Source organism: Scyliorhinus torazame, chromosome 3 (genome assembly GCF_047496885.1).
Source record: "Scyliorhinus torazame isolate Kashiwa2021f chromosome 3, sScyTor2.1, whole genome shotgun sequence".
NCBI classification, from domain to species: domain Eukaryota; kingdom Metazoa; phylum Chordata; class Chondrichthyes; order Carcharhiniformes; family Scyliorhinidae; genus Scyliorhinus; species Scyliorhinus torazame.
The window spans coordinates 62778711-62791209 of NC_092709.1; the positions used below are offsets into that span (position 1 = coordinate 62778711).

Genomic DNA, 12499 nt, shown 5'->3' on the forward strand with positions numbered 1-12499 from the left:
TTTACAGGGCTGGTCCTGGGAGGATAGAACATTCACATGGTAGTACAGTATTGGACAGTTTCGTCCTGTTGCAACTATTTACAGAGGGTATAGGAAAAAACAAAATGTTCTTTGAACAGTCCATCTTTGTTTTACATCGACGCCACGAGTCGGTCGGGCGGTCTGGTCGTCCGTGTCGATCGCCTCGGCCCCGGCGGTGGTGGTGGTGCTTGTACCAGTGTTGTCGCCTCCAGGAGCCGTACGGTTTCAGCTGTCGGTGCAAAGGGGAGGGGGACTGATCCTCCTGGGAAGGGGGCGGTCGCGGGGTGCGGCGGTGACAGGAAGGGGGGCGGTTGGGTTGATGGTGTCGGGGGGGTGTGCGTGGTGCCGGCGGTCGCCAGATCCCGCAGGGAGACCGTGTCCTGTCGGCCGTCGGGGTACTCCACGTAGGCGTACTGGGGGTTTGCGTGGAGGAGGTGAACCCTTTCGACCAACGGGTCCGCCTTATGTGCCCGCACGTGCTTTCGGAGCAGGATGGGTCCTGGGGCCGCCAGCCAGGTCGGCAGCGACGTTCCAGAGGAGGACCTCCTAGGGAAGACAAGGAGACGCTCGTGGGGCGTTTGATTAGTGCTTGTACATAATAACGACCGGATGGAATGGAGAGCGTCTGGGAGGACCTCCTGCCACCGTGAAACTGGGAGATCCCTGGACCGTAGGGCCAGTAGGACGGCCTTCCAGACCGTGCCGTTCTCCCTTTCTACTTGCCCGTTCCCCCGGGGGTTGTAGCTGGTCGTCCTACTTGAGGCTATGCCCTTGCTGAGCAGGAACTGGCGCAGCTCGTCACTCATGAAAGAGGACCCCCGTCGCTGTGGACGTATGCGGGGTAACCGAACAGTGTGAAGATGCTGTTCAGGGCTTTAATGACTGTGGCCGCGGTCATGTCGGAGCAGGGAATGGCAAAAGGGAAGCGGGAGTATTCGTCCACTACATTAAGAAAATATGCGTTGCGGTCGGTGGAGGGGAGGGGCCCTTTGAAATCGAGACTGAGGCGTTCAAAGGGGCGGGAAGCCTTAATCAGGTGCGCTCCATCTGGCCTGAACAAATGCGGCTTGCATTCCGCGCAGATGTGGCAGTCCCTTGTGACTGTACGGACCTCTTCTAAAGAGTATGGGAGATTGCGAGACTTGATGAAGTGGTAAAACCGAGTGACCCCCGGGTGGCAGAGGTCCTCGTGGAGGGTTTGGAGGCGGTCAATTTGTGCATTGGCACATGTGCCGCGGGATAGGGCATCGGACGGCTCGTTCAACTTTCCGGGCCGGTACAAGATCTCATAGTTGAAGGTGGAGAGCTCGATCCTCCACCTTAAGATCTTGTCATTTTTAATTTTGCCCCGCTGTGCATTATCGAACATGAAAGCTACCGACCGTTGGTCAGTGAGGAGAGTGAATCTCCTGCCGGCCAGGTAATGCCTCCAATGTCGCACAGCTTCCACTATGGCTTGGGCTTCCTTTTCCACTGAGGAGTGGCGGATTTCTGAGGCGTGGAAGGTTCGGGAGAAAAAGGCCACGGGTCTGCCCGCTTGGTAAAGGGTGGCCGCTAGAGCTACGTCGGAGGCGTCGCTCTCGACCTGGAAGGGGAGGGACTCGTCGATGGCGCGCATCGTGGCCTTTGCGATGTCCGCTTTGATGCGGCTGAAGGCCTGGCAAGCCTCTGTCGACAGAGGGAAGGTCGTGGTCTGTATTAGGGGGCGGGCCTTGTCTGCGTACTGGGGGACCCACTGGGCGTAGTACGAAAAGAACCCCAGGCAGCGTTTCAGGGCTTTTGGGCAGTGCGGGAGGGGAAATTCCATGAGTGCGCGCATACGTTCGGGGTCGGGGCCTATTATCCCATTGCGTACTATGTAGCCCAGAATGGCTAGCCGGTCGGTGCTAAAAACGCACTTGTCCTCGTTGTACGTGAGGTTCAAGGCTTTGGCGGTCTGGAGGAATTTTTGGAGGTTGGCGTCGTGGTCCTGCTGATCGTGGCCGCAGGTGGTTACATTGTCGAGATACGGGAACGTGGCCCGTAACCCATGTTGATCAACCATCCGGTCCATCTCCCGTTGGAAGACCGAGACCCCGTTTGTGACGCCAAAAGGGACCCGTAGGAAATGGTATAATTGCCCGTCTGCCTCGAAGGCTGTGTACTTGCGGTCACTTGGGCGGATGGGGAGCTGATGGTAGGCGGACTTGAGGTCCACGGTAGAGAAGACTTTATACTGGGCAATCCCATTGACCATGTCGGATATGCGGGGGAGAGGGTACGCGTCTAGTTGTGTGTACCTGTTGATGGCCTGGCTATAGTCAATGACCATCCTTTGTTTCTCCCCTGTCTTCACTACTACCACCTGCGCTCTCCAGGGACTATTGCTGGCCTGGATTATGCCCTCCTTTAGTAGCCGCTGGACTTCGGACCGAATGAGGGTCCGGTCCTGGGCGCTGTACCGTCTGCTCTTAGTGGCGACGGGTTTGCAATCCGGGGTGAGGTTCGCAAACAAGGACGGGGGTTGCACCTTGAGGGTAGCGAGGCCGAAGATAGTGAGTGGGGGTATGGGGCCGCCGAATTTAAACGTAAGGCTCTGTAGATTACATTGGAAATCTAATCCCAGCAAGGTGGGGGCACAGAGTTGGGGAAGGACGTTAAGTTTGTAGTTTTTGAACTCCCTCCCCTGCACCGTTAAGGTAACTATGCAGAATCCCTGGATCTGTACGGAGTGGGATCCTGCAGCTAGGCAAATCTTTTGTGCGCTGGGATAGGTGGTCAAGGAACAGCGTCTTACCGTGTCGGGGTGTATAAAACTTTCCGTGCTCCCGGAGTCGACTAGGCATGGCGTCTCGTGGCCGTTAATTAGGACCGTTGTCGTCGTCGTCTGGAGTGTCCGGGGCCGAGCCTGATTGAGCGTAACCGAAGCGAGCCGTGGTTGTAGTAGTGGGGTGGGGTCCATTGTTGCCGTCCAAGATGGCGTCGGGGATGAACAAAATGGCCGCGCCATACATCGCACGTGGCTGGGGGGTCACAAGATGGCGGCGGGGGTGGACAAAATGGCCGCCCCATGCGTCGTACAGGTCGGGGGCGGTCCAAGATGGCAGCGCCCCTCCTCCCCTCGTGGTGGTCGGGACCCAAAATGGCGCGTCTGCGGGTCGCACAACGGCGCCCCTCCTCCCCTCGTGGTGGTCGGGACCCAAAATGGCGGCGTCTGCGGGTCGCACATGGTGTGCTGGGGGGTCTGGGGAGCGCTAGGACCGCGCGGAGCTCCCTCACCGCGAGCGCTAGGACCGCGAGCGCTAGGACCGCGCGGAGCTCCCTCACCGGGGACAGCGGTGGTCGGGGCCCAAGTCGGCGGCGCCGGCGGGTCAGGCGTGGGGCCGCGAGCGCAAGGAGCGCGAGGATCTCCCTCACCGGGGACAGCGGTGGTCGGGGTCCAAGTAGGTGGCGCCGGTGGGTCAGGCGTGGGGCGCGGGACGGGGGTGAGGGTGGCGTTAGGGACGCGAAAAACGCCCTCCTCTCCGTGGAGAGTGTTGGCCGGGACCCAAAGCGGGAGCGCCGGCGGCGGGTCGTACATGGGCTGCGGGGAGGGGGGTTGGGGAGCGTAGGCGGCGTGCAGGGCTCCCAGTTCTCCCGGGACCGCGGTGGCCGGGACCCAGAGCGGCTGCGCCTGCGGGTCGCACATGGCGTGCTGGGGGGGTTGGGACGCATAGACTGCTTGTAGGGCTCCCTGTGGCCCCGGGACGGCGGCGACCTCGCGGGATCGGCACACAACCGCATAATGGCCCTTTTTCCCGCAGCTTTTGCAGATGGCTGCGCGGGCCGGACAGCGTTGTCGGGGGTGTTTCGCCTGGCCGCAGAAATAACAGCGGGCGCCCCCGGTGCGACTCGGCGTTTGGACTGCGCAAGCCTGTGGGGTGTCCGGGGGGGGGGGGGGTGTAGGGGGTTTGCCGCGACGGGTACGTACGGGGCCCAATGGCCTGCCGCGCGGTCGGGGCCGTAGGCGCGGGTATTACGCGCGGCCACGTCTAGGGAGGCTGCTAGGGCCCGTGCCTCTGAGAGTCCTAGCGACTCTTTTTCTAGAAGTCTTTGGCGGATTTGGGAGGATTGCATATCTGCCACAAAAGCATCGCGCATTAACATGTCCGTGTGTTCGTTTGCATTCACCGACGGGCAGTTGCAGGCTCGTCCCAAAATCAGCAGCGCGGCGTAGAATTCGTCCATCGATTCTCCGGGAGCTTGCTGTCTTGTCGCGAGCTGGTAGCGAGCGTAGATTTGGTTAACTGGGCGAACGTAGAGACTTCTGAGTGCTGTGAACGCCGTCTGGAAATCGTCGGTGTCTTCAATGAGGGTGAAAATCTCCGTGCTCACCCTCGAGTGCAGGACCTGCAGTTTTTGTTTGTCTGAGACTCGGCCGGTGGTTGTTCTGATGTAGGCCTCGAAGCAAGTCTGCCAGTGTTTGAAGGCTGCTGCCGCATTCACTGCGTGGGGGCTGATCCTCAGGCATTCTGGAATGATCCTGAGCTCCATAGTCCTTTTTAGGCACGCTTAATAAATTGTAGCGCACATAGACTCCGTGAGACGAATAGAGTGAAGTCGATGAGGCTTTATTAAGCGTCTCTGTTCCCCAGCAGCTCGATAGTAAACTGGCCTGCGGGGGAAGACACCGGCTTCTTATACTTCGCCTTCAGGGCGGAGCTTGAGGTCAACGGCCAACCAGGACCCGGGATCTGTCAGCCAATGACATTAGGGCTTCCAGTCCCACATGACCCCCAATACATACTACCACAAACCCCGAGATGGCCTTCGTGCAATTGTTCGAGGACAAGCCTGTGCATGCTGTGTGGAATCACAATCCGGTCCAACTTTAGGAGGACACCATCAATGACGGCCAAGCCGTCCCAGACATTGTAGAATTGTGGGCACTGCCCCTTGAGCTACCCTTCCGTCATGTGGCGCATCACACGTTGTAGAAGGGGGTCAGCCGCAGTTTCACGGCGAATGTGGGCCAGACTTGCATCAGTAGCTGGCAGATTGGCCGATGTGAAGGCTACATGTGCGTCAACCTGACAGACGAACCCCCGCCGATTCGGGTGGTGTGCTCACTGCTCTGGACAGGGCATCCGCGATGATAAGGTCCTTTCCCGGGGTGTAGACAAGTTGGAAGTAGTAGCTCCGGAGCTTGAGCAGAATACGATGGAGGCGAGGGGTCGGTCTCCACGGTGAACTACGGAAGACCATACACATAGTTGTGGAATTTATCTATGCCGGTTAACAAACCCAGGCACTCCTTCTCAATCTGCGCATAGCGCTGTTCTGTGGGGGTCATGGCCCGCGACCGGGGCCCATGATGCAATGTCATCCCGTTGCAGGAGTACCGCCCCAATGCCGGACTGGCTGGCATCAGTCGAGATCTTTGTGTCTTGGGTAGTGTCGAAGAACGCCAATACCGGGGCGGTGGTGAGCTTGATCTTGAGCTCCTCCCATTCCTTCTGGTGTGCGGGCAGCCACTGGAACTCCATTGTCTTCTTCACCAGGTGGCGAAGAGCCGTTGTGTGCGAGGCAAGGTTGGGAATAAACTTCCCCAGGAAGTTGACCATCCCGAGAAAGCGTAGCACTGCCTTCTTGTCTGCCGGCTGCGGCATGGCTGCAATAGCGGTCACTTTGTCGGCATCCGGACGCACCCCTGACCGGGATATGTGGTCCCCAGAAACTTTAGCTCAGTTTGGCCAAAAGAACACTTGGCTCGGTTGAGGCGCAGGCCGTGTTCTCGTATCCGAGCAAAGACGCGCTGGAGACGATTGATGTGCTCCTGTGGTGTGGTGGACCAGATGATGACGTCGTCAACATAGACGCGCACCCCTTAGATGCCCTCCATCATCTGTTCCATGATTCGATGAAACACCTCGGATGCCGAGATGATGCCAAACGGCATCCTATTGTAGCAGTATCTGCCAAAGGGAGTGTTGAAAGTACACAGCTTCCTGCCGGACTGATCCAGCTGAATCTGCCAAAAGCCCTTTGAGGCATCAAGCTTGGTAAAAATTGTAGCCCGGGCCATTTCGCTCGTGATTTCTTCCCGTTTGGATATGGGGTAGTGTTCCCTCATGATGCTTTTGTTCAGGTCTTTCGGGTCGATGCAGATCCAGAGTTTGCCAGAGGGCTTTTTAACGAACACCATGGAGCTGCCCCATGGCGTAGGCTCCGTGACCCGGGAAAGCACTCCTTGGTCCTGCAGCTGCTGCTTGAGGTGGTCCTGGGACTCTACGAGGTACGTGAATGACCGGGGTGGCGTCCGGTTTGAGCCGTATTCTGTGAGTGTCAGGCAGTGTGCCCATGCCCTCGAAAACCTCCTGGTTGTGGGCGAGGAGCGAGTGGAGCTGTGCCCTAAAGTCTGCATCCGGGAAATCGGACGTGCCTTCTGGAGACAGAGTGTGTACCCACTGAACGAGGTGGAGGATCTTGCACGCCTGTGCGCCTAGCAGAGAGTCCTTCGAGGCTCCAACTGTCTCAAAAGACAGTGTGGCTGTGTATGAATTGTGTGCAACCTCGAGCTGGCAAGACCCCATGGCCGGGATAACATTACCGTTGTAATCGACCAACTGACAGTGGGATGGCCGAATCGGTGGTTTGACCTTCAAGGTGTAGCAGGCTGACCATGCAATGAGATTGGCGGAGGCACCAAGTGTCTAAGCGGAATGTGATTGGTAATGGGTTGACCGTTAGGTGGCACACCATTCATTGCCCGGATTAACGCTGTGCACTGGCATCGGCTGGTGGGTCCTACTTGGGGACATCCGATTTCTGTCCATTACCGCAACGCGGAAGGGTTCCCGGTCGTCGGTATCACCGGTCTGTACGTCGTCAGGGTATGACTCGGTGTATGGAGGCTGAATGGTCCGCACGTCCCTGCGAGGCTGGCGGAATTGCGGAGCGTTGGCAGGTTGAGCTGCTCGACAGCAGGCAGCATAGTGGCCCATCTTGCCACAGCGGAGGCATTGTCGGGTTTTGGCTGGACATTGCCGCTTTAAGTGTGCGGATCCACAGTTGCCGCACGTCGTGATGTCATTGCGTTCGTTGCACCACCGCGCATGCGCAGTTCGGTCCTGCATAGAGCGCGCCTGAGCGTCACGTCCCTCTGCGTCGACGTCACCTCTTTTGCCACGTACAAGCACGGGAGGTCTCGGAAAGCGCACAAAATGGCCGCCCTCGTCCGGGCCGCGGGCCGGGAGGAACTCGATCGACTGGACCCGCTCGGCCTCGTAGGACCCTTGCCGTGCTGATTTGGCTGCCTGGAATTGGGAGTACTGGCTGGTCGCGTTTTCGTGGAGGACGCAGGATTCGATGGCGGTGGCTAGGGTGAGGCTCTTTATTTTGAGGGGCTGCTGACGTAGGGTGTCCGAGGTGACCTGAAAAACTATCTGGTCCCGAATCATGGAATCGGAGGTGGCCTCATAGCCGCAGGACTGCGCGAGGATACAGAGGTGTGTCAAAAAAGATTGAAAAGGCACATCCTTACCCTGCAGGCGCTGCTGGAAGAGGTACCTCTCGAAGCTCTCATTCACTTCGACGCTGAAGTTTTAGAAGGACCGTCTTGTACTTCGTCTTGTCCTCGCCTTCCGCGAATGCCAGGGAGTTGTAGATGTGGATGGCGTGTTGCCCCGCCGTGGAGAGGAGGGCGATCTTCCTGGTGTCTGATGCATTCTCCAAGTCTGTGGCTTCTAGGAAGAGCTGGAAGCGCTGTTTAAACAGCTTCCAGTTGACTCCGAGATTTCCAGCGATTCGGAGCGGCTGCGGTGGGCTGATGGTGTCCATGGCGCAGGATGGCGGATCTCTGAAGTGGTGCAGGTAGGTCTCACAGTTGCTGGTGAGTTTCCAATCCTGGTATCATGTCGTATTGGCTGTTCCGATATACAAACGAACCAACAGGGTTGTAGATGGTACAACTCTGTTTTATTATTCTGTATGGTAACAACTGTTAACTTCTGGCTGTGGTTCGTACTTCACCAGTTAACCTGTGGACCCAGCCCTAGCACTAACTTAGAGAGGCACTCAGCACATGATGTATGTCTGAGTGGCACGCTGTGAGCTCTGAGCGATCTCCTGGTGGAATGAGCGGGAGCTGTGGTGTTCCCTGTTTTATAGTGCGTGTGCTCTCACCGGTGATTGACTGTGATGTTGCGTGTGTGTTGATTGGTCTGTCTACCTGTCCATCAGTGTGTGTGTGTGATTGCACCATGATATGTTAATATGGATATCATGACAGTGGGGTTTGAAGCTGAGTCCCAAATCATGGGCGAAATTCTCCCCCAACGGCGCGATGTCCGCCAACTGACGTCAAATACGGCGCCAATCAGACGGGCTCCGCATCTTTGGCGGCCTAGCCCCAACAGTGAGGGGCTAGGCCGACGCCGGAGGGATTTCCGCCCCGCCAGCTGGCGGAAATGGCGTCTGTTGCCCCGCCAGCTGGCGCGGAAATGCGGCGCATGCGCGGGAGCGTCAGAGGCCGCTGTCAGTTTCCCGCGCATGCGCAGTGGGGAGAGTCTCTTCCGCCTCCGCCATGGTGGAGGCCGTGGCGGAGGCAGAAGGGAAAGAGTGCCCCCACGGAACAGGCCCGCCCGCGGATCGGTGGGCCCCGATCGCGGGCCAGGCCACCGTGGGGGCACCCCCCGGGGTCAGATCGCCCCGCGCCCCCCCCCCCCCCCCCCAGGACCCCGGAGCCCGCCCACGCCGCCTGGTCCCGCCGGTAAATACCAGGTTTGATTTACGCCGGCGGGACAGGCAATTTCTGGGCGGGACTTTGGCCCATCCGGGCCGGAGAATCCAGCGGGGGGTCCCGCCAACCGGCGCTGCCCGATTCCCGCCCCCACCCAATCTCCGGGAGCGGAGACTTCGGCGGGGGCGGGATTCACGGCGGCCAACGGCCATTCTCCGACCCGGCGGGGGGTCGGAGAATGATGCCCCATTACTCTGGGTCTCTGGCTTACTAGTCCGGTGGCAATACAACTATGCCATCACCTCCCCTGTGAGAGATGCAGTAAGCAGACAATGCAAGTTGAAACCTATCAAGGATTGTTCCTACAAACAAGTAAATACCCCCAGCTCCCTCCAATGGGACAGAATCTCACCTTTCTGAAGCAGTTAGACCCTGGTTGAGAATTATAACCATTCCTTGATCTCTGTGGCATACCGTCGCCTTGCTGAAACCCTTGTAACCCATTGAACTGAACCTCTGGGCCAGTATTGATCGGCGTGAATGGATATAAGACAAGATTATAAAATCTCTCACTGGGTAGAACTACAACTCCCAGCAGCCGGTGTGACATGACGCCACTTCCTGAGGCAGGGTGGGGTGAATTGGTGCTGGACGACTTGGAAAATATGAGCTCACAGTTCTAGTGGTTTTTGCTTGGGGTTGAGCTTTTACAGATCCGGGAGAAGTCTTTGCAGAACTTGTCTACCAGGTATTCATTTCTTCAATGTGACTGTCATTAATACTTTTTAGAATCAAACGGGAGTGGGTGGGATAGAGGAAGCAACGGGTAGATTTTTTTTCTTTTCTGCTCAGTTTAACAGAAAGAAATTGGTTTAGAATTTGGTTGTATTTTTGGATTTTAAAACAAAACAAGATGGTGACCCAGATGAAACTCTGAAGTGACAAGTTTTTTAAAGATAACTTTTTATGCAAACTTTCTTTTTTGTGGTTGCCTCCACTAAATTGTTTTGTTTTGTTATTTGTTTTGACTAGACTGGAAGAATGGCATATAAAGGGAAGGTAAGACCGAATGCAAATTGAATGACAAAAAAGCCGTTGTTCATACACTAGTTAACATTTTGCAGAGTAAATAACTTTTAATGTACTTTTTAATGAAGGAGAATGCTCTATTTGAATTTCTTCTGCTCTATTTAAATAACACTGGTCTGAATACTCCGCCATGCGAGACAGAAAAGAGTCACAGTAAAAATGTTCCAGTTACTGTTACTGTGAAGCCTGAGTGGCTGCGCTTCTTTTGAAAAAGTGGAAATATTGAACTGATTCCAAGTATTTGAGAAAGCCAGAGGAAACCTGAATCCACACAGGATGCAGCCCTCTGGGATTGCTCGGTGGATCTTTTTCTGTGCTTCATTTCGCTTCCCCATCTCAATGGTATTGATGATTTCCCGAAGTATTATTGGAGTGTCAGCAAACTCTGGCATTTAACCTAAATGGGCATCTTGTGAGGGAGTGTCGGCAGGCATTTGATGGGCAAAGGGTGGCACGTTCCTGTTGTAATCTGATTCCATGTATATATTCTTCCCACAGCCAGTGATACTAAGACTAATTAAAACACCAAATTGTAATTCAAGCTGAGAGATATGTACTAGCCTCCTGGGATTTAACCTACTGGTGATGGTGGGTGTGGAGGTGATCACATGCGATGATGGAGCCTTAACATCTGGCTCTTTGTTGTTCTGGAACCAATTTTCTTGAGGTTTTTATTTTGTCGAGATTACTGATTTTATTTCATGGTTACTGATGCTTGGTGTCATTTTTATTCAGCAGAGGGCTGTGCGGTTAATACTTGATATTACTCCGTAGCAACGTGTTAATGCTGCTGTGACTGCAGTCTGGCCAAAGTTCATGATTACCTGGCAATTGGCAAAACGTCTCACTGCTGTTGGAGTAAGTGTGTCACAGCAGAGACTTATGAGAAGTCAACACACTCCTCCCCCCACCACCCCAAAAGAAATGAGAATACTGGTCTGAACTTCTTTTTCCTTCTGGAGGGAAATCCCCTCTTCCAGTATTTTTTTCCAATATGATATCTTGTGAAGGATTTGACTGCTGTTAGTTGATTTGCTATTATAACCGTGCCTGTCTTGTGGAAGTGGTGTGACCTTTCTCATGTAGAGGAGACCAGATACGATCAGATCTCGTAACTGTTGAAATGTTTCAACACTAAATTATTTTGACAATGATATAAGCCACCAGCAAAAGCAAGGACAGGAGTGCCCTTGTGCCTTCTCTGCCCAGACATCCCTCCTTCCTGACATATTGAGCACTGTTCCAATATGGGGCGTGATTCTCCAAAATGGAGACTAGGGGCGCGATTCTCCCAGCCCCGCGCCGGGCCAGAGAATTGCCGCAACTGCGCCCCGACGCTGGCACGTGATTCTCCGAGGTGCGGAGAATTGGCGCCATTTGCAGCGGTGCGTTTGGCGCGGTGCCGGTTGCAGGCCGCTGTCTGTGGCAGGCCGCAAAGGGTCGGGGGGTGGCCTGTGGGGCGGGAAAAGCACTCCTTCACTGGGGCGGGGGCCTCCGATGGGGTCTGGCCCGTGATCGGGCCCTACCAATCGGCGGCCCGGCCTCCCCCTCCTGGGCCTGGTTTGTTCAGCTTCCGGCCCCAGAACCCTCACGCCATGTTACATCGGGGCCGGAGCGTTCCGCGAGTCTACCGTGCAAGCGTCGGTTGGCGCTTCGCCATTGCGCATGTGTGGGTTCGTGCCAGGATGTAAGGCTGGAGCGGCGTGAACCGCTCCAGCGCCATGGGGGGGCCAGAATCTGTTGTGCCCGTTTTGCGCCGTAATGGAGACTAAGTGTTCGCGCCGTGGTGAACGCCGGCCCCAACGCAACATGGCGTGGGGGTTCAGGGGCCGGCTGCGCAACAAAGTAGGCCCGGGGAGGGGGGGGGGGGAAGAGGCCCACCCGCTAATCGGTGGGCCCCGATCACGGGCCAGACCCCATTGGAGGACCCCCTCCGGGGACGGAGCCCCCATCCGGGCCGGAGAATCGGCGGCCCGGCCGGGGACAGCGGCCCGCAACCGGCGCCACGTCAAACGCGCCGGCGCAAATGCCGGCGATTCTCCGCACCTCGGAGAATTGCGCGTCGGGTTGCGTGGCGCGGTTGCGGCGATTCTCCGGCCCGGCGTGGGGCTGGGAGAATCGCACCCTTGGTGTTTGGCTCCTGTCCCAGTTCCACACTCATCTGCTGCCATTCACTTCAATCCTGCTGGTATCAGTGGAGTTGAAATAGTCTGTGTCTCACTGTGGGCATTCCCACTCCCCCCACACACTATCCACCATGCCCACCCCAAAAAGGGTGATAGATTTTGTTCATGACTCTTCTCTGTACCAACCAACACATTTTTCTATGTTAAAAACACTAGATAAATACAAGTTAATGGTGGTAGCCCTCTAATAATTCTCCAAAGTACCAACTCTTCATAAATGAACCTAAAAAGCTGGTCAGCACAGAGAGCATAGAAGTCAAACCCAATCCCGTAGACATGAAGCCACTTTCCAGAAGTTGACACTGGTAACGGTCAGGAGCAGTGACGTTGTTTGCTTTTTCTGGCCTTTAGTACTGACTGTTGTACTGCTTATACTGCCACACTTAGCTGAAATCATCTGGAAGTGAAAGAAGGAACTGGTGCATTGTAGAGCTTTCGCTAGCAACCATGGGAAGGATGGCAGTGGGTGGGCTATGGTGCAAATATTTCAACATTTTTAATAATT

At 56.0% G+C, this 12499-nt stretch overlaps 1 protein-coding gene across 3 annotated transcripts in view; it reads left to right on the forward strand.

Moving 5' to 3' along the window:
- Positions 1-12499, forward strand: part of LOC140408476 (annexin A5-like) — a 134853-nt gene that overhangs the window by 43781 nt on the left and 78573 nt on the right. The window contains exons 1-2 of one of the 3 annotated variants that reach the window (XM_072495730.1): positions 9351-9467; positions 9752-9778. The exons of the other annotated variants lie outside the window; for them this stretch is intronic. Of the exons in view, the coding sequence (XP_072351831.1) occupies positions 9761-9778 (18 nt within the window). The 5' untranslated portion in view covers positions 9351-9467; positions 9752-9760. Of the gene's footprint in view, positions 1-9350; positions 9468-9751; positions 9779-12499 lie in introns of those variants that run through there. 3 annotated transcript variants of the gene reach the window in all.